We start from the raw sequence: 22344 nt of genomic DNA on the forward strand, positions 1-22344 counted from the left end.
GCAACAGATAGCAAAGACTGTAAGCAGACTCAGATCTGCAAGATAGCAGATTTCATAAGAGTATCTGCTAGGTTGAAGAAAGCTTTGAAACCATTAAATTATGGCTTCTTTACATGTTAGGATGATAGCTGCTATCCTATATAGCACTCTACATAGTGGAGAGTTTTTGTTTGCCAGTTCAAGAGAGGGAAAAGAAATGAATATAAACTTCTCATTCTAGGCTTCTTGCCTTTAGTTATCCTTTCTGTTTCCAATGATCTTTAAGGAAGTTTAAACTCAGTATTCTGTAAAATAAAATGCCTCTCATTGTTCCACCTGAAGTGAAGCCTTGGGCTGCTCTCAGCCCAACTCCTGATGCCTTTTCCTTTCACTATTCTTGGCTTCTCTTTTGATACGGTCAAATCTTAGCTAGATAAGTCCAGGACACTACACATTCTATCAGTGCAACAGCAGATGATATGCACATATTCTAGAGTCACTTATGCTTCTTTGGATTGTGTTAAGTTAGGAAAGCAAGTAGAATATCTGTTATAAGAAATACATACTTTCTGCATTACTACTTACTTGAACTCAAGAAGATTCACATCCTCAAACCTGCAACTGAGACTACAAATGATTCTCCCCTACTTGAGCATACTGTCACTTCCTTCACTATAAACTGAATGCTACAGCTCAGGACTAGAGTGTCTCTCTTGGTCTGAGATTTCAGACTTATAACATCTAACTCCCAAACAAGAATGGCACAATTCTTCCATTGAAACCTGGGGTATTAGATCATATTCCCTCACCCTGCTATGGTAATGATGCTCACTCAGCAAGCTGGATCAGCAGAGATCTAGGTTTTCTGTTTCCTGTGGTAAAACACAGATTTTCTCTTTCAAAGGAGAAAGCCTGGGAAACCACAGGTTTCCCCTTGCAGGCTGGGGAGCTGCTTGGGGCCAGGGAGAGTGGGAGGAGGGTGATCAGAAGCAGGGGGTGCCATGTGCATATATACACATATATGTGGCCAGCAATACAGCCAGGCAGTGGTGGAGAGCAACTCCTGCTGCTTATTCCAGGTAAGTCTCCTTGCGGGGGGAGAAGAAGATCGGCAACATGCATGTGCACGCGTGCATGTGGGGTGGAGGGAGACATGGGCAATGCATAGGGGGACACAACTTGTGGGGAGATTGACATGGCAGCTTGCGCCAAACCTGTATGGTGAGGGAGGCAGGGTTGGCAGCTGGCAGCCAGGGTCAGGGACGAAGCCCAGCTGGAGTGGTGCATGGTGCCTGGGGCTGGCTGGAATGTGCTGCCGCAGGGCCTGGGCAGGGAGCAGAATGGAGCCATGGGTGGCTTGTCCTGGGGGCAGAGGGTGCTCCTTGCTACTGAGCGCAATCGCGGGAAAGATTTGGGCCCATAGGTGACACATGAAGGGGGCATGAGGCTGCAGCCTGGCTGGACTGACATGGAGCAGGAACTACCTCTGCAGCCCAGGGGGCGGAACCTGGCATGGGAGAATGGAGCAGGGTGGGGAGGCTTGATGCTGTCATTGCCACCAGCACTGCGATGCCATGCATGGCTGCCAAGGTGACCTGCTGCTGCAGAGCTGTGCACCTCACCTGCAGTGGCAGACATGGGATGCCTCACCTTAGCAGCCATGGTGGCACGATGTTCCTGGTGGCAGTGGCAGCACTGAGCCTCTCTGCCCTGCTCTCCCACATCGGGTCCTGCCCACTGGCTGATGCCAGTGCCGGTCCAGCCAGGCTGCAGCCCCATGCCCCGCTGTGGGCACAAATCTGGCAGGTCATGTGCCCCGCCACCCCCCATCAATGCATTGTCTATGGCATCAACTATACCCACATACCCCCTGCCCCACACACTGGGGAGCTGGGGTGGGGGGCAATGGGTCAGGAGTGAGGGGCACTGGCAGGGATGGTGGGCTGTGGGGGGCTATGGGTCAGAAGCCAAGGGCAATGGCATGAGCAGGGCATCGGCATAGGGCTGCTCAGCACTACAAAGCAGCAGAGGGGGACAGTTGCAGCTGGACCTATGTCCTGGTGAGCAAAGGGGGCAGGGGAAGCTCTGATTTTCCGTGATAAAAAACCCAAAAATATCAAACACCAAAATATACAGGTATTTAGAATTTAGCCTAATATAATAAAGGGATTAGTTTGCCTGTCTGTCTGTCCATAACACTCTTGGCGCACTCTAACTGATTACTGAAACAATCAATCAGAGTGCTTCAAGAGCATTACAGACCAGAGGCAGTGGTGCACCATCATAAAGGAGGCAGGGGGGTGAGGCCAGCAGCCTTTTTTTGTTTTTGTTATTCAAAATTCATCCATCATTCTTGACAGGCAATTTGCTAGTTTTATTATAATGACTGAGGCACTGGTAGGCTTCCAAATTGCTTTAAAACTGTAAATATATCAATAAAAAAATTATTCAGCTGATAACCTATATATACACTGTGGCATTTTATTTGAATCGTGGAAAAGTGCAGATTTGGGTATTTTTTAAATTAGTAAATTGTGGGGGGAGGGGTTAAATCAGATGGGGGGGGGGGGAAGATCCCTTCTGATCAGGCTCCTGCACTTTTGGTGCTTCCCCATGACAGCTCTGATCAGCAATAACTGTCTTAAAAAAAGACAAGTAAGAATGAAGTGCAAAACGATAAAAGATTAAAACAGGCAGCTTGAAAAGGCGCACACATACATAAGTTTTGCATGCATCCCAGGTCACTCCTGACTCTTCAGGTACAAGAACATAGAGTGCAAAGCCCAGGTTAGTTTTAAGTTATTATGACTGGCTGACTTGGACACAAGACTTTCTTGAAGAATACTACCACCATTCTAATCAATCCTAATGCTTAACTAATTTTAATACAAAGGCAGGGCAGGATAGCACCTTAAAAAATAACTGATTCAAAGAGGCAGAAATTTGCATAGGTAACAGCCTACATGAGAAGGTCATGTTGCTCATATTGTTGTTTTATTATAGTCTTTGTTTACAGAAACATTTTAATAGTTGTGTCATAAGCAAATGCTCTCTCAAGCCAGAACTCTTAAATGTATGCAAACGGAATTGTCCAAACTTACTGGTTAAGCAGGACTTGATTCCTTACATCTCTTGCTGTTTCTAAAAATAAAAGCAAAACACAAGTGTTAAGTAACAATTTGAGAGACTGTATCCAGCTATCTGGAGATGGGAATAAACTGCATGGAAAAAAAATCTGTGCTACCCTTCCTAGATGATGATATGTTTCTTCATACACTCAAAAAGCCAGAAACAGAATAACCTGAAGTTCCATTACCTCCTTCAGAGAGTTCTGGCAGCTGGGTGCAGGATATTCTGCTATGTCTGTGCAAATGAACGGAAACGGCCCAAAAAGTATAACTGACAAGTTTAGTTTGACTTACAAATAATTTCTTCTCATTTAGCTATAAGGTCTACAGATCCATTAACCTGTGAGGCCTTTCGGTGCTTCGTAGGAGAGGATGTGGTGAGATTCTAGCAAGTGAGATTCTGGCAGTGTAGCTGCACGCAGGCTGGGAGCCCGCTGGCTTAAAAGGTTGTGTGAACGCTACATACAAAAGAAAGGATTTCTTACCTACATTTCCAGGCTCTGTCATGTTAACCTTCACATCTGTCTTGAAGACCCTGAAACTAAATATAGAATACTTTTTTTTTTTTTTTTTTAAGTTATTTACCCTGGAACAAAGAAAATTCTATTTAGAACCAAGACAAAAAAAGTTTTTATTTCAGCCCTTTTTCCTTTTGTACACTCTGCAGAATACCTAAAAAGTACTTGGAAGAAAGAGAACATTCCTAGAGTGTGTTGTGGATAACTTTTTGGTAGAGCAGGTAGAGAGGTCAACTGGGGGGAAGCTCTTTTTAACTTACTGCTCATAAGCAGGGAGAATTTGGTTGAGAATGTGAAAGAAGGTAATTTGGGTGACTGACCGTACAAGGACAGAGTTCAAGACCACAAAGGGAGGAAGAAAGGAGAGTAGCAGATTACGAAAAGCACTTCAGAAAAGCAGACTTTAACAAACTCAGGGAACTGGTGGGCAGGATCACCTAGGAGGAAAGTCTGAGGGGAAAAGGAGTCCAGGAGAGCTTGTTATACTTGAAAGAGCACATATTAATGGCACAGAAGCAAGCTATTCCACTGCAACAGAAGAATGGGAAGTGCAACAGAAGACCAGCCTGGGTAGACAGCAATCTCTTCAGTCAGCTGAAACTCAAGAAAGGAACCCTATAAATACTGGAAACTGGACCATAGTATTTGGGAAGAATATAGGAGTATCACATAGAGATACAGGCAGACAATTAGGAAGGCCAAGGCACAATTTGAGGTGCAGCTAGCAAGGGAAACAAAAAAACAAAACAAAACAAAACAAAAAAAATCAATAAAAAGGGATTCTACAAACATGTCCAATGTCAGAAGAGCAGAGAAACCACAGCTGACTTATGGAATTCAGAAGGCAATCTAGTTATGGATGATGCAGAGAAGGCCGAAGTAGTGTTCACAAAGAGGCAGCTACCAGATGACCAGATTACGAGTGCAGTTGGCAGCAAAAACGGAAGGAAACAAGTAGCCTAGAGTAATAGCTGAACAGATTAGGGACTGGTCTGAGATGCTGGGTGCTGTCAAGTCAGCAGCGTCATGTGGAATGCATCCTACAGTACCAAAGATACTGACTGAGGTAATTTCAGAACCATTGGTCATCCTCTTCGTGAACTCATGGAGGTCAGGTGACAGCCCAAACGACTAGAAATGGGTAAACATAATGTCCGTCTTTAAGAAAGGGCAGAAGGGAGTATCTGGGGAACTACGGACCAGTCAGTCTGACTGCGATATCCAGAAAGCAGGAGCAGGTGCACTAGGAATCCATTGTGAAGTATCTAGAGAAGAAGATGATCAGGAACAGCCAGAATGGATTCACCAAGAGCAAGTCATACCTGACTAACCTGATTTCCTTCTATGATTAAGTGACAAAGTGTGTGTGTGTGTGAGAGAGAGAGAGAGAGGGGGAAGGAGAGGGAGTAGATGTGATATACTGTGACTTTGGTGAGGCCTTAGACACCATCTTCCACAACATCCTCATTAACAAGCTAAGGAAATATAGACTCAGCAAAAACTGTCAGGATATACAACTGGTTGGATCATTATACTCAGTAGGCACATGTACACATGATGCTACATCACCATAGCAATGCACTAGTGACATAGTGTTGGACGTCACAAACTGACGCTGCAGTTACATTGCTACAGCAACACGCTCCCTCCTTATAGTGCGTTGCTACAGCAACGTAGCAGCTAAAAATAACCATGCGCAGTGTGCACGGCTGTTACTCCGCTGTTGTTTAGTATTTCCAAAAGGAAGTACTAAATGATGGTGCAGTAACAAAGGCGCCATAGGGACATGTGTAGATGGGCCCAGTGAGTAGTCCTCAATGGCTCAATGTCTAGTTGGGAAGAGATACCAAAAGGGGTTCCTCAGGGCTCCGTCCTGGATCTAGTATTCTTTAATGTCTTCATAAATGAAGCCTCATGTGGAGCACTGTCTAGTTTTGGGCCCCATGCTTAAAGAAGGATATGCAGTTTGGAAAGCGTCTGGAACAGAACAACAAAAATGATTAGAGGGCTGAGAGGCATGACTTATTATGAGGAAAGAATAAAATAGGAGTGTTTAGAGGTGCACTGATACATTGGTCCATATTGTATCGGCACCAATAAACAGAAAATTGACATTATTGGCAATCAGCTTTTTTTGGCTGATGTGGCCAATAACGTTGCCGATAAATGCTGTGTGCATGCCTGCAGCCACAGCATGCATGCAGCCAGCCAAGCAACTTAGAAAGCAGCTTCTGGCTGGTAAGTCTGTTGTAGGGGGGGAGGGGGGCAGATCAAGGCCCCTGCAGTGAGGGAGAGTGGGATGCGGCAGGTGCTGGTCAGCCAGGATGGAGCCACATTGATCATCTAGGGGGAAGGGGGGCAGATCCTGTTGCTATGTGCACCCCCAGGGGAGTCATGGGGGACGTGCACCCAGATCCGTGCGCAGGGCAAGGGCTGAGGGTGGCGCTGGGCTCTTCTGGGGGGGGGGGGGGTTGGCTGTGCTTGGGCCAGGCGGTGGTGGCAGGGCTGGGATGGGGGTTTACAGGGTGGCTACAGCAAATTGTGGGGTGGCTGTAGCCCACCCCATAGCCCCCACCCGCCCTCCCAGTGCTACTGCTGCCCACTCCAAGCACAGCCCCAGCCCAACCCCGCACCAGGAAGAGCCAAGCACCGCCCCGGCCCTCACCCTGTGCACAGATCTGGGGGGGCACATGCACTCCATGGCTCCCTTGGGGGTGCACATAGCAACAGGATCTGCCCCCCTTCCGCCTAGACAACCTGTGTGGCTCCGTCCTGTGCCCTGTCCCGCCCTGGCTGACCAGCGCCTGCCCCCGCCCCACCCCATGCATTCTCTCAGTGCAGGGGCCTCAATCTGTCCCCCCACGCCCCTTCCACCCCCAACCGATTTACCAGCCAGAGGCTTCTCTCCAAACTGCTGAGCTGTATATTGGCAATCAGATCAGTATCAGCCAATATAGGTTGTTAATCAGTATTGGCCAAAAAAATCTGTATTGGTGCACCCCTAATAGGGTTATTCAATTTAGAGAAGACTCAGGGTTGATTTGATAAAAGTCTTCAAATTCTTGAAAGGCTATTACAGAGAGAATGGAGATGGGCTTCTCTGTGGCAGTAGGGGACAGGATTAGAAGCAATAGCCTCAAGCTTCAACAGGTGAAATTTGGCTGTAGTTTAGGAAGAACTTTTTGCCTATAAGCATGGTAAAGCATTGGAGCAAGCTACCTAGATAAATTGTAGAATATCTATCTTTGGAAGTTTTCAAGAGCAGGTCAGACATGCACTTAGTTGAGTTGATTTAGTAAGGGATGATACTACCTTGATCAAGGGATTGAACCTGATGACCTAGTAAGATCCCTTCCAGTCCTACTTTCCTACAAACCTATGAACACATCTTGTTTTTGGGGGCTACCAGCATACTGCCCGTGACATACAATCAGTCTCCCAGTTGAACTTACTTAATGGTGTCTGCAAAGCTGACACGGCGAGAGCTCTTCCGACGTTTCTCAGCATGGTAATCCTAAGAATGTAAGGGGCATAACCATTTGATTGGGAAACAAGTAGCAGTTCTTATTCCATATAAATGGAATCAGTACAACATTCCATGGGAAATCTTGGGCTTACAATATATGTGACACACTTATATATATGTTGACATATTTTAACAGCTAATTAGAGCAACAAACCTGGAAATCATATGCAAACTACAGCCAAATCTGCATAGTGCTGCAGCCCTTAAAGGATTTCTTTTTACACTGGTTGTTCCTTATACTAGCGTTTCCCAACCAGTGTGCCAAAGTCTGATGTCAGAAATGAACAGGTGTGCTGCGGACTTTTGTCATGGCAATGAGCTACAATAGGTATGAGGATGGGGATTGCTTTACCAGGTGTGCCATGGGAAATTTTTATTAATGTAAGTGTGCCTTGGGCTGGAAAAAGTTGGGAAACACTACCTGATACTAATATTAGGATGTGCCTGAAATTTTTCCTTTCTAAATCACAATTACCACAAATTTAGCTATAACCACACCTAATTTATCAAGAACAATAACCTCGTATCTCTATTTTTTCCCCTTTTTTCCTTTCCTTGATTTCTATATCCCATCTCTGCAGCAAGTAGCTCTTGTGGAACTGCTCTTTCAGGAATCAATCTTGTATTCAGCACAGCAAATAAAACACTAGTGATATGTTTCTCTCATTACTTGACATATTAAAAAAAATGTAAATGATGCTCAGCAAGATTTCACAGAATGCCTCTCAATCCCTGCAGCTAGTCAGGAAGGATGGGACAAAAAAGGATGCATCAATTTCAGTATGGATGTAGTAGAAAAGGAAGTAAAAAGCAACTTCCTAGCCCCACTACAAAAATCAGAACAGAGTACAGTGGTTCTCAAACTTTTTAGATTCAGGGCATCATTCCATAACTTTTTTTTTTTTTTTTAATTTGGCAGCATTCTGATCAAGAACCACAGTTATAGGGCTTCAGCTTACCTCAGTGATTCTCCACTGGGGTGCTGCTGCTACCACCACCACCAGGTGGAACTGTCCCATATGTCTCATGCACAGCCAGACCAGGAAGGGTTGCAGCACAAGTGTGCATTCCTCCTCCATTAAGGCTGTGATAAACCTAAAGCAGGCAGGACTATGCAGTCCTGCCACAGTACTTCCTGGTCAGGTCCACCATGCTCCTCCTACCATCCTTACCAAATCTGGTAGTGTACAAGATGCATGGGGCAGTTCCAGCTGGGTGTCATGGCAGCAGAACCATACCATGGAACTCCTGAAAGGTTCTTGCAACACCCTCACACGCTATGACTCCCTGGCCAAGAACCATTGGCATAAGATCTTACTTTTACAGTATCTATATTGCGTCACTGTAATGACATTTGTCATGTTGACGCAAAATCAATGTAAATAGAATAATGGAATGTTAAGACATTGATTCACAGCTGTATGGCTCTCTTTGGTCCCATTTACTCATCTAGCACTTCTTATTCAACACTAAGAATTGCTTAATTAGGGGAGTTCACAAAAGACTTATGTGGCAGTGCAGCAAAACTTTTCTTTGAAATACTTGAAATAATTGTGAATTAGGTCTCTCCTACCTCTCAAAACAAGGAAACTTGTTTTGTCAAGTAGCCTATACAAAAAGTAAAGAACTAAGCAGAGCAAATATTTTAACTTAAATAAAATATCAGTCTACCTGAGTGAATTCATTTCCACTTCCAAGGTCCTGAAGGGGACTGCGTGGAACCTTTAAAATCTGAAAATAAATATTTAAAATAGCTGAGAAGATGTTAACTTGGGGTCCAACAACTGGCCACTTGGTAGAAAAATGAGGTAGTGTTAGTAATATGTGCAATGGAGTCACTATTTCCTGTCATAATCAGGGTGGTCAAAGCACATGCCTTAGAGGATGGACATTTGTAGTAGTATCAAAAGGGGAGAAGCAGCCACTTCTTGGGTTGGCCAATACAGCAGCTGTTAAGCTGTAACCCCTTAGGTGTGTGTGAATCTACACAAGCATAACAAAATTGCTGCAACATTAACCTTGCTTCAACCAGGGTCAAAGTTGGGGTGATTTAGCATACTTGTGTCCCTACAGGATCAAGCACACATGACAGCTATAGAGCAACAGTTACTGTGCTGCCATGAGCAGCAGTTATCCCTTCCCTTATGGCTGCTTCCCAACCACTAAGGACTTTAAATACCACAACAGCCTGATATGTAGATTTCTGTATGGCAAGGCCCTTCAGAATTCTATCTGGCAACAGCAGCGTATAGGATTCAGATATTAGAAAAGGGATAAGAAAGCAAGGTTCATGTAGATAAGTCACTCTGCATTTCTGAATTGCCTCCTTTACTGTTTTAAAAACTTCCAACTCTGGTAGATAAAGTGCATAAGCTGCCCCTTGAAATAGACATGATTCCCCTTTTTGTCAGAGAGCTACCTGCTGAGAGGCCAGGTATATTCTCTTCAACTATAAATCTTTCTATGGAAATTATGTCAGATTTTGTTGCATTGCTATAGCAGTAATATTTCCATCCTCTCTCCATGATGCAACATTAAGAGAATACAAAATAGTTGGTCAGTTGACCCGTATATCTAGCAAATAGCTATTTCAATGGGATATGGAGAAAAACAATTAAATAGCCTGAGTGAATTATAAAAGCAACAAGAACTATAATTAGAAATAGAAACATAGGTGGGCACTGGCACCTCATTTTTCTTTTATTCTGTGGATTTTCTTTATGCTAATGAGAAAAGCAAGAACATTTTTAGTAGCTTCTAGCAATAAAATATCTTATCCTAGAAAATGTAATTGAAGTCAAACTCACCGAGGAAAGCCTTTTCTTTCTAACACGTTCTGTACAATCACTTGGGGGGGAAAAAGAGAGACATTAGTGCATAAGTCCACACCAGAGATTTAAGTTATTCAAGATAACTGTCATCTGCAAAAACACATTTCTAAAATGGACAGTTTTCTTTTAATTAGAGGTACACTGATATATTGGTGTCACATCGGATTGGCACTGATAAAAGGAAAATTAATATTAGCAGCTATTGGCTTTTTTTGGCTGGTGTAGCTGGTAATGTGCTGATAAATATAATACGCCTTCTGGGCGGAGCCCCCGGATGCAGCGTGCATTAGCACAGCCATACGTGTGCATGTGGCCAGGAGTGCAGCTGGGTAGCGTGGAGAGCAGCGCCCTGTAAGTAAGTCTGTGGAGGAGAAGGGGCATATGGGGTGGGGGGGAAACGACAGATCAAGGCCCCCATGGTGAGGGAGGGAGTGGGGCACTGGCCAGGCAGAGCAGTGAATGGGACCCTGAGGCTGGGGCAGGGAGCAGGATGGAGCCGTAGGCAGCTTGCCCAGGGAGTATGGGGGGGAGGGGAGGAAGCAAGATGGCTTCCTGCTGCTGCACCACCCCCAGGGCGCTGCATGGGGGGAATGTGCCCCCCAGGTTTATACATGAGATGAGGGCAGAGCTGGGCTGCCTGCTGCGGGCTCAGGGCTCGCCACCTGTCTGCTTTTGCCTTGGGAGCTATGCACTGGCTGCGCATCCCCTGCCTACCTGGCAGCCGTGGGAGGAGGTGAGTTGTACCGCCTGCTGCTGGGTAGACAGGGGATGTGCAGCCAGCATGTGCCTCCTGGGGCAAAGGCATCAAGGCAGAGAACCCCAAGCCCACAGCAGGCAGCCTGCATCCGCCTTTGCCCCACTCAGCTCCGTTTGTGGTAGAAGCATCCCTGTGCTTAAAAATGGAAGCACCGGTGCGTGAACTAAAGCTCATTTGATGTTCAAGTGACCCCGCTGCCATTTTTAAGCGCCAGGACACTGATATCCTGGACAAGCTGCCTGTGGCTCTATCCTGCTCCCCACCCTGGCCCCAGGATCCCATTCACTGCCTTGGCTAGGCAACACCCCCAACCCCTGTCTACTCCCTCCCTCACCGTGGGGGGTTTTGGTTTGCTCCCCCCACACCCTTTCCCTCCCTCATGCCCCTTCCCCTCCACAGATTTACCCGCAAGGTGCTGCTCTACACACTGCCTGGCTGCACTCCTTATCGGATTGGTATTGGCCAATATGCCTAGTGAATAATTGGCTACCAGTTGATTGGCCAAGAAAATCTTCATCAGTGCACCCCTAGTTTTAATTTAGAACAATTTAGTCTAAGACCTCTTGGCAGAGTTTCTCAATACCAGTCAACAGAACAATTCTGGAAAACCTAACACTTTTTTCTTGCTGAGACCTCAAACAGCATACTACTGTGACATTTGTGGGAACCTTCCTTTATAGTAGCAAAGCTCTCAATGTCTTCTGGGATCAAGACAGGCTTCAACATCTTTGGAGCCAGATGCTACATTTGGTGCAAGAGGAAGCTTTACTATTAAAACAAGCAGCTTTTGCCACTAAAATTCTTAGCTGGACTCATCAACTTACTTTTCCTCATTTGGTTCAGAAAAAATCTTGTCCATTTCTGAAGGATGTAATCTTCCTGTAAAAAAAATATACTGCATTAGATCCCAACAGTACCTAAGAGTCAAAACAATAGTTAAATCACATTGAGCTGTGAAATCAAACCACTACTATTATAGTATAACATGCATTATTATTTTTCTTGAGTCACAGGAAAGGATGCAAGCCTACCGGAGTTTTAAAGTCTACGTTTTCTCTCTGTACTAAACAGTTAGATTCTTAGGTGGTTGATCCACCAGTTCCAGGTAGTGTTGGATATTTGACTTGTCAAAAAAAAAAAAACAAAAAAACAAAACAAAAAAAAACCAAAAAAAAAAAACCTGCTCAACTGACAGGAAAGATATTGGCAAATGCTGGTCAAGTATTTTAATTGTTAAAATATTAGAACAGTAAAGAGAGGAATTTTAATTTTCAACAGGTTATAGTTTTTCTAATTACAAAAACAAGTTAGTTAACTATTATTGCAAAACAATAAAATTAAATTCTAAAAAATGTAATGAATTACTATAACTAGCAATGTTAAGTAAGCATAGATGTAAATATTCAAAACTGAACAGTTCTTCTCCTTGGCTTTTATTCCAGAACGCCAGTCAGCCTGACTAGCTACAAAATAAAATCAAAACAGAAATAAAATACACATAGCAACTATAAATGATATTTTAGATTTTTTATGCTGCTGGCTTTGGTTCTTTTCTTGGCACAGAGTAGCTCCTGCAGCCCCATGTGGCTCAATAAGGGGCGGGGAAGGGAAAGGAGCCTGGAAGAACCAAGAAGAAACAGGGAAGGGAGTACTTGGTCATAACTGGAGCAGAACAGTGGATGTGGGTTTGTTTGGATCCTGACTCCTGCAGGATTGGGAGCAAGCAGCTCTCACTCCTAGCCAGCTGCCACCTGCACCAGAACATTCTTGGTGTCATGGAATATTGAACAATATTTGAGACCCTGGTCAAATAATAGGTTGCTGGCTGGCATTATTTGGCTCATCAACTGACCAGTTGTAAATTTTCAGGATTTAAAGACTGAAAAAACCTGAAAGTTAGTTTGTAAATCAAAATAGCATTTCTGGAGATCTACTATGATAGGTGTACAATGGATGTTGTTCCTTTGTATTCAGATATTCTCATTAGCAAATGGGGAATTAGCCTTTGTACTGCTTGTCCCCACCTCCCCAGTCTGCTGTGCCAGGGGGCTGCCCACGCCACAGGTTGGCCACCCCTGCTCACTGGTCCATGTTTTCAGGGAGCGGACCAGGAAAGCCAAGGCTGCAACCAAACTCCATCTGGCTTCACATATCAAAGATAATAAAAAGTCCTTTTTCAGATATGTAGGGAGTCAGAAAAAAAACAAGGGTAACATTGGACCCCTGCTGAACCAATGGGACAACTGATAACTGACACCCAGGAAAAAGCCAACCTGGTTAAATGGGTACTTTGCGTCTGTCTTTCATCAGCCCAAATGGAACACCCTGCCTTACATGATGTGGGACGGCCAGGGTGAGGGCGTATTTATACCCAGCATCGGTGTAGACCTTGTAAAGGAACACCTTGAGAGGCTGGACATCTTCAAGTCAGCTGGTCCTGACAGATTACACCCTAAAGTACTCAAGGAGCTAGCAGGTGTCATAGCCCAACCATTGGCAAAAATATTCAAAAACTCTTGGCGCTCAGGTGAAGTACCTGAAGACTGGAAGAAGGCCAATGTGGCACCCATCTTCAAGAAAGGGCGGAAAGTAGATCCCAGGAATTACAGGCCAGTCAGCTTGACCTCAATCCCCGGTAAAATTCCGGAGAAAATTATCAAAGAGACCCTTCTTGATAAGCTGGCTGATGGCAACATCCTGAGGGACAGCCAGCACAGGTTTGTCACAGGTAGGTCTTGCCTGACTAGTCTCATCTCCTTCTATGACCAGGTGACATATCACCTGGACAAGAGAAAAGAGATTGACATCATATATCTGGACTTTAAAAAAGCCTTTGATCTGGTGTCCTATGATCTCCTCATGGAAAAATTGGACAACCATGGCCTCGGCTACACTACCGAGTTCAGACCCAGAGAGCAGTAGTCGATGGAAGCAAATCGTTATGGCGCTCCGTGACCAGTGGTGTCCCCCCAAGGCTGTCCTTGGACCAGTTCTCTTTAACATCTTTATCAACTGTGTGGACACTGGTGTCAGAAGCAGACTGGCCAAGTTTGCTGACGACGCTAAACTTTCTGGCATAGTGTCCACATCTGAGGATAGGCTAGTGGATCCAGGCTGACTTGGATAAGCTTAGTAAGTGGGCAGATATAAACCTGATGACATTCAATACTGAAAAATGCAAGGTATTCCACCTCGGGGTGGGGGGGGAACCCTGCAGCACGCTTATAGGCTCGGCAGTGCACCATGGCTGAAAGAGGCTTGGGAGGGTCATGACAGACCACAAGATGAACATAAGCCACCAATGTGATGTCACAGCTGGTAAAGTAAATAAAACTCTGGCTTGCATCCATAGATGCTTCTCAAGTAAATCTCAGGATGTCATCCTCCTGCTGATCTCAGCCTTGGTGAGGCTGCAGCTAGGGTACTTCATCTAACTCTGGGCTCCATAATTCAAGAAGGATGTTGAGAAGCTTGAGAGAGTTCAGAGGAGAGCCATGAGCATGATCAGAGGGCAAGAGAATAGGCCTTATGATTGGAGGCTGTGAGCCATGGGACTCTTCAGCCTAGAAAAGCGCAGGCTCAGGGGGGAACTGGTGGCTGCCTATAAGTACATAAGGAGTGTGCATCAGGATCTGGGGGATCTGGCAGGGGGCTGGACTTGATGATCTTCAGGGTCCCTTCCAGCCCTAATGTCAAATGTCTATGAATCTATAAAGGTGAAAGGGAGTGTAACAGATTGCAAGTCAGGGTGGTCTGTGCAAAGTAGGTTCTATGTCTGCATATCAGCAAGGCATTAGGTATTTTCTGTTTTCTGCACCTGAGCTAAATATAAATATTATCCCAGCAAAAAGAAGGTGTTAGATTCTGTCCAGCATTCACATGTTCTGTTCCCAGAGTACTCCGCAACATTTTTTATGGTAGAGAGCTAACGCATGTTATTGGCAGATGAGGCATAGCTCAGAGAGGACAGAGTATGAATTGACTCACAGGGATGAACTGTTCCTTCATTTTGTTTCTTGGTACAAATTCAGGTTAGCACAATGTTCCAGAAGGGCAACAAGGGACCACTGGTAACCTTCGTTCAGTATTAGTTCCATTTTTGTTAGTGAATTGTGGGGGAGGGGAGGGAGTTGTGTTTTTAGTTTGGTTTTGTTTTTTCATGGAAAAAAGGTACTATTTGTAGAAGACAGCGTGAGAGAGTTAAGCCTGTGTAGTTATTAGAGTTGGTTCCCAACAAAACGTATTAGGAAATGCCAATACTTTAAAACCAAAATGTTCTAATGAAGCAAAAGGAGGCTTCCTTTGCCTGCCTGGTTTCCTATCAGTTGACTGGCTGAAGAACTCTGGCTTTCAGGGGGGACATCTCTAGGGGGGCAATGTCATACAAACTACTCTGAGGCGAGAGTTCCCCAACCAGACAGCCTGGAAATCCTGAGAATCCTGACTCCATCTGGAATTCTTAGGACTTCTGGCCTTCCTACCTCCAAGACAAGTCACTTTGAAGAGCAGGGTCTATAGCTCTAATGAAACTTCAACACATGGATTGCTCAGGGGTGAAGGTCTCTAGCAATCCTCATAGTCCCTGTCTGTTCCCGAGCTCTGGAGACTGGAAACTCTGGCAGCAATTAAATTGAACTGGCATGATTCCTGTCAGTCTCGCACTGCCCACCATTGACAAAAAGTGATAGACTCAATAGTGGGCAGAAATTAAACTAAGAAGAAAGCCAATTTCATTTAATAACCACCAGGAAATCCTGGGAGGCATGTTTTCAAGCACTCATTGTTGATGTTTCCAAAATGAAACTGCAAGATTTCAGTTCTGTGAAAATTCTTCACAGGGCAAAAAAAAAGAATCTGGAAATTACTGCAGAATAGAAATGTGGTTTCTGGGCTGGTTCCTTAGAACATACAAAGGACACCAGGTGGCTCATAAATGATCTTCCTCCATCTGTACTTGCTGTTATGGTCTAACCATGACAATAGTCGTATGATGGAAACATCAGTGCAGAGATGTTCAGAGCAGGGACAGAAAAATGCAGACACAAGATATTTCTAAGTTTTATTCCTTATTCTTAGGTGATAATCACCTAAGAATTAGGTGATTAAATTAGCAGTGTCAAATGTATGGCTGATGGGCTGGATCTGGCCTGCAGAGCTATTCCATCTGGTGCGCAAGGCTATCGGAAATTGGGGCCTGGCTTGTTGCCTTGCTGGATATGGCTGTTGATGGTAGAGGGGCAAGCAAAGGATGTGACGCAGCCCCTCTTACCTCAATAGACTCTCACCACAGTTGGCCCCACTGCTGTGGCAGCCATGAACCCCACAGATCTAGCCTAGGAGGAACCCCCGCAGTCTAGATCCAACCTGGGCTGAGTTTGACACCCTTGTTTTAATGTATACAAAGAGATTAACATGCAGCTCTTCTTCTCAACCCCACAGTCATTTCTAGGCTGCCCTCTCCTCTTTCATCTCTCATATATCCCTAGGTCAGCAGTTGCAATTGATTCTCAGGTCTGGTATATATTACAAAGTTTGCTACATCAGCAAATCCCTGGGCTGGAAACATTTATAAGACAGAAGGAGGTTTCTGTCAGCTAACACCATGAGGCTGCTGGTTCCTGAACTATAGCAGCAGAAGCCTCCCAGTAGAAATGAAATTCTACTAGCCAATACATTGGCTGCTGGGCATGACCTTTTCACTCCTTTAGCTACGCTGACACAACTCTGTAACATGGACAAGGCCTTTACATTTCAATCATTTTCAGGGATGGTGCAACTAAGCCTGATGAAAAACCCTTTCCTGCTGTGCATGCTGCATGTCCATTAGGGGACTCTGCTGACAATTATTTCTGTAGGAGGTCCATAACAGGACAAACTCTGAATAACAGGAGACTCAAAAGCGTAAGAAAACTTTAATCTCAGTGATACGTTCTTAATTATTTGAAAACATCTGGAGAGATAAATATAGCCTGAAATTAGAACTCAGAAATGTGAACTGCCCCATTCATCGTTGTTTTGTGTTTTCTTACCCCACCTTTGTTTTAGCTGTTTGCTGGCCTGGACCATGCAATGGGTACGCCCATTCTCAGTTCCCTGTACCATCTCAGTGCTCCATGCCTGTTTTCTATACAATTAAACTTGAAAAGTCGCAGCTCTTTACCCTGGTGTCAGCACTTTGAGGCATACTTCAAAGACAAAAACTGGTACCAAGGAGATTTGGGGAACAGGATGCTTCCACCTTCAAACCCAACTTGATGATGCTTCCACCTTCAAACCCAAAGCAAATCCTTTCCATTCCTTCCTGCACGGTTCCTGTTTCTCTTTCCCCTTGGGCCAGCAACATCAGGACAAGAGAGGGGCCACCCTGGAGCCCCTCTCAGCTCCTAGAAGCAGCAAGGTCCAGACGGGAGCTCTCCCCCTCATCAGTGCAGCTGTACCAGCAGCGCTGGGGAAGGAGCTTCCTCAAGATCCCTCAGCCCACAAATCTTCCCAGAAATACAAAAGGGGGTGGGGGGCTGCAGCACCTGGCCTGGGATTGGAAGAAGTTGAGCAACCGCAGTAAAGCAGAGACTGGGAGAACACCAGGTGGAGGGGACCACGGGAGGTCTCCAGTCCAACCCTGGCTCCAAGCAGGACCAGCCCCGACTACATAATCCCAGCCAAGGCTTTGTCGAGCCAGGTCTTAAAAGCCTCTAAGTATGGAGATACCACCACCTCTCTGGGCAGCCCGTCCCAGGGCTTCGCTGCCCACCTCGTCGGACAGTTTTTCCTAATATCCAGCCTCAACTTCCCCTGCTGCAACTTGCGGCCCTGGCTCCGGTCTGTCACCTGCCGCCGCCAGGAGCCGTGCATCTCCCTCCCCCGCACCGGCAGCGCGGCCAAGTGGCCCGTCCGCGGCGGGTCCGAGGCCCAGCGGCCGCCACGGGGGCGACGAACATGGACCGAGCTCCACCGCCCCCCGCCCCGCCCCGCCTCCCCCTGCCAGCGCCGCCAGCTTCCAGGCCCCGCGCTCCCCCTCCTGCGAAGCCGCAACCCGGGTGGGGCAGGTAGCGTGAGGGGACCGCGCATGCGCGCTGCTGAGAGCAGCGGGGGAAGAACCGCCGGGCCCGACCCCCTCCTCGCCTCACGTCACTTCACCTCACCTCACGGCCCCGCCGGTCCGCTCACCTGCTGTCCCGCGCCCCTCTCCAGGCAAGGGCAGCCGCTCCAACTCCTTCCCCCTACCGCCGCCGCTGCCTCATCCTGGAGCGGTCATAGACTCGGCTGGGGCCGCCGCTTCGCTATTCAAATCTAACCGCCAGCGCTTGCGCATGCGCCCCGCCCGCCGGAACTACGCTACGGTGGCGCCAGTTCACCGCCGTACAGCATGGCGCCCGGCAGCGCTCTAGGCAACACGGCGCCCTCCGGCGACCGTACAGCATGGCGGCCTCCGTGCACAGCCGCGCCCATCCCCCCGCATAAACCAGACTGCCCCCATGTGTGCTAGGCCGGGCAGTGAACAGAGACTCGAGAGAGAGAGGCGGATGCAAGCAGGGTTTCAGTGCTCGCTGCGGGAGCTTTAAACGTTCAAGATATCTTGAACGAGCCCCCGCTGCTGCCCCCCGAACAGATGGTGGCAAGAAACGGTGGTACAGGGCCCAGCGGCCGAGCTTCTTATAGGTCGAGAAAAAAGAAAAGCTTCCGTGACGAGGTGGCCGAGTGGTTAAGGCGATGGACTGCTAATCCATTGTGCTCTGCACGCGTGGGTTCGAATCCCATCCTCGTCGGTGCTGCTTTTTACCCCCACTTGCGAACGCCCTTAGGAAAGACAATAAGAAGCGCTGGGGTATCAGCCGGGCCTTCATTTAGTGGTGACAGAGGAAAAAAATCCTACCGGGTTCCGTGAACCCAGTCTCCGTCCGTGGCTGCCCCTTGGGGCCTGCACAACCTCAGGCAGCAAGGGGATAAAAGAGGGGCCTGATGCCCTCCTTCTCCCGCACCAACACCCAGTGTGGGCTGCTGCCCATCCTGAGCCATTAGGACAGGCTGTGAACCAGCATCCTCAATGTTCTGCAGTGACACAAGCCAGGCTGGCCTTTTTCTAGGGAGTTAGTGGTGAGGTGCCTCCTAGGCAGCTTTGAAAAAAAAAACAGTTGCTGCATCTCATGAATGTGACTTGGGAAGTCCTTTGCTGCACTGTGATGGATCACAGTAGGAGGCAGGGGACTGGTGATCAGTCTCAGCGCTTGTTGGGCCCGTCATCCTTGTGGTTATTCCAGCCAGCAACTTCATCCAACAGGTCCCTAACATCAAGTTAATCAGGTCCAGCTCACAGAAACTTTTCTAAGTAATTTCTTAACATGTTTCTTCCCTCCTCAGCCTGAGCTCCTTCCCTCCCCATTGTTGCTGATAGTATTTGTGTTCACCATCTGATCACAGTGTGCACCTTAGCTCCTCAAGTTGAGCCCCCAAATCTATGGGACTTAGAAAGCCAGTCCTTCTTGTAAACTTCTGAATTATCTTGGTGAGGTCGTTCTTGTTGGTAGCTGCACAGTCTGGAGTTATACCTGCATATATTGGCTTTGGGGCACATGCCAGATATTCTCCATTTAAGAAAAGGTTGTGTTCTCATGAAGACTTGAAATTATTGAGATGGGAGTATGACAACACTACCTTTGACACACTGGGCTTCTGTCTCCACATCTTGCAAGAGTCACCAATAGTTATAATTTCTTGCCTGGGCAGAGGTGCAGCATTCATTTTGAAATCTGTCTCTTGAAGCCAAGCAGAAGTTATTTGCATAACTTTGATTGCTGGAGGCAGATCATTCTCAAATCCTGGGAAGTTTTTAAGAGCAGGTTACACAGACACTTGAGTGAGATGGTTTAATCAGGGATGATCCTGCCTTGAACAGGGGGCCAGGCTAGGTGACCTGGTAAGATCCCTTTCAGCCCCACTTTCCTATGATCCTATGAAATACAGAAAAAAACGTTGGGATAAGAATAGATGATGGTGCTATTCATTGTTCTGGATCCACAGTGTGCTTAACCCATTATCTAGCATTAGTTGCATGTGTTTGTCTCAAAGCATCATTTTCATAACTATAACAAGCTTTCAAGGTAGCAGCTTTGTCATCTTGGCCAGCAGAGCTGTGTCCCAGATGGTATCATATGCCATGGTCAAGAAATACAACTCTTCTTCTAATGGAAGCTATCTTTTATGTAAGTGGCAAGAACAAGAACTTGGATACAAGTGCTCTAGTTAGACCTGAAACCTACCTGGTTATCCTCAATCTGAAGTGGACCAAGTCTGCATTGGCACTAGTTCCTCCCTATCATCTCTCAAAGATCTCATCCCTGTTTGGATTTAGTCCTGGTGCTTCTGTGAAGGATAATTCACACACACATGATGGATGATGTTTCTGTACAATTCCCTCACGTGGTGACCATGCTTTTTTACTGCTTCTCATCATGTCCATATCTAATAGTTTCTTCCAAGTGTTTCCTGAAGCTGATAGTTGAGGACCAGCTGTAAAGAAGCTGTTTTGCTACCTATCTCTAGTCTTCACACTGCTCCAGAAGTTCTGCCTTTTCCTTATTTAAGCAGGATATACAAGTGTAACAGGATACTCTCATGGACACAGAGAGACAGACTTCCGTCTTCAGCTCCCTCTGTGCAAAAATTAAGTTTATTTCTTACCTATGGGGACTTTTTACCATCTTGTACCATCTACACTTCTTCCAGAGCCTGATGAAGGGGCTTTGATCCCAAAAGCTTGCAGAAAAGGATAATTTTCTTGCCATTTTCCATTTGGTCTAGTAAAAGGTATCATTTTGGAACCAAATAGTCTAGTTTTTTGTATGTCTTTTTGTCTCAGACCAATACGGCTACCAAGTACACCCCTGAAACATGGAAGTTTCCAAGAACTTTGTAAGAGGCTGATAATGAGTGGCTCCCTGTGAAGGTTCCCTAGCTGAAGTCAAAACAGTCCATCTACTATGCATAGAAAAAATAAAAAAGTAACTAACTGGGTGCTCAGGGTCATAAAAGAGATATATCATTTCAGTCTATGAAATCCAATGCAGTTTTATAAGATTTCCTATACCCCCCCCATGGGTGGGGTAATGACTATTCAAATCCCCCATTTATGTGGACAGATGCTGAATGTCAGTAATGTAGGGCATCTCAGGCTTCAAGGTTTATAAATGTTAACTGGCTTGTAATGCTACAGGGAAGCACACAATGGTAGTTAGTATGGCTTTCTCATCAATCCCAGAGCAGCTCTGTTATATTTTTCATGAAGATTATAACTAAAAATGTTGTAGCTTCTGATTGTAAGCCCGTTGGCAAGGAAGGAGACTGCATGTTCTTTGAAGACTTTAGGACAAGCACAGGGTTCTCTCATTACGATGTAATTTTTGCAGCTGACAGCCCCTCAACATTGAGTTGAAGGATGGAAAGTAAAGAACCAGCAAGGATCACTCCACTGTAATTAGGGTCTGGATTGTACAGATTCAGTCTGCTGTTTGCTGCTTTAGTCCTCCTATCCCGAGGGGGATTCACAGGGATTAGTTAAAGGCAGAGAGAGGTAGTTAGCCATGTTAATTTGAAATCAGGCAGAAGGCATGGTAGAGGTGCAAGTTATAAACTATCTGAATCAGAGATGCATAACCTTTTGTATGCAACAGGCCTCTCTATCATATGCTATGACAAAGTGAAAACAATTAACGAAATCCAAAAAAATAGCTAGGGGTTAACACTTTCAGTGATTTTATCTTATTTGGCTTAAAAGCCTCCCTGCATCTAAGTGTCAAAAACAACACATGCATGGACAGAAAAGCAGTACATACAGTCGCAACAAGAAAAAAAAAAAATCAGTGTTATTCTGCTCGCTTAAACACAAGAGTTCACAACTTGGGGTTGATTTAAGATGTTCATTTTTTGTCCTGAATTTGTATTGTCAAAACAAAAAGCAATACTTATTCATTGTTGGAGCATCTTGGTTAACTCAAGTTCAGAAGGTTCCCTAAAAACAGTGGAACAGTCAGAGACCTGGGGAATCAAGTTATAAAAACGAAGTTAGGTCCCTAAGAGGCAGTTCCCTTTCTCAAGTTACAGGTATTGCAACTTCCTAGAGCAAGCCCTTTCTGGGTCTGCTACTCCTAGCAGCTCTAGGGTGTCCAGACTGTGGAATAAACTCCCTTCAAGGGTGGTGCAGTCACCTACCCTGGAAATCTTCAAAACGAGACTAGACAGTCACCTTGTTGGGTCACCTGACCCCAGTTGTCTTTTTCTGCCTTGTGCAGGGGGACTGGACCTGGTGATGTACAAGGTCCCTTCCAACCCCTAAGAATCTATGAATCTATCTATACAGAAGTCCCCTGACCTTAATGGAATTATTTAGGTAAGTCAACTTCGCAGGGTCAGGCTCAGGCAGCTCCAGGAAGATGGATTCCAACCAGTTAAATGAAAATGACACAGGCTTTTTTTTTTTTAACCAAATATTTATAGGAACCCATCCAATCTGTCCTGAAATTGCAAAATTTATAACACAAATGATTGCGTCCAGGAGACCAGAACATCTCTGTCCATTTAATCCATCATTAGGAAGCTTTTTAAAAAATGA

General features: G+C 45.8%; 1 protein-coding gene and 1 non-coding gene across 4 annotated transcripts in view; one reads left to right on the top strand and one right to left on the bottom strand.

Annotated features, from left to right (window-relative positions):
- The window catches only part of KNL1 (kinetochore scaffold 1), a 58794-nt gene extending 40759 nt beyond the window's left edge, over window positions 1–18035 (bottom strand). For 2 of the 3 annotated variants that reach the window (XM_019496579.2, XM_019496578.2), the window contains exons 1-7: window positions 17907–18035; window positions 11564–11618; window positions 9959–9998; window positions 8823–8882; window positions 7078–7139; window positions 3593–3648; window positions 3081–3120 (exon numbers count right to left, since the gene is read on the bottom strand). In XM_019496579.2, coding sequence (XP_019352124.1) covers window positions 3081–3120; window positions 3593–3648; window positions 7078–7139; window positions 8823–8882; window positions 9959–9998; window positions 11564–11598 — 293 coding nt within the window. In that variant the 5' untranslated portion in view covers window positions 11599–11618; window positions 17907–18035. Of the gene's footprint in view, window positions 1–3080; window positions 3121–3592; window positions 3649–7077; window positions 7140–8822; window positions 8883–9958; window positions 9999–11563; window positions 11619–17881 lie in introns of all 3 variants that reach the window. The other variant, XM_059722995.1, reaches the window with a different exon arrangement.
- A 388-nt stretch (window positions 18036–18423) lies between these two features.
- Window positions 18424–18505, top strand: TRNAS-GCU (transfer RNA serine (anticodon GCU)). The gene has a single exon. It is a non-coding gene; the product is annotated as a tRNA-Ser (tRNA).
- Window positions 18506–22344: the final 3839 nt, after the last annotated feature.

The sequence above is a fragment of the Alligator mississippiensis genome, chromosome 2 (assembly GCF_030867095.1).
Source record: "Alligator mississippiensis isolate rAllMis1 chromosome 2, rAllMis1, whole genome shotgun sequence".
NCBI lineage: Eukaryota > Metazoa > Chordata > Crocodylia > Alligatoridae > Alligator > Alligator mississippiensis.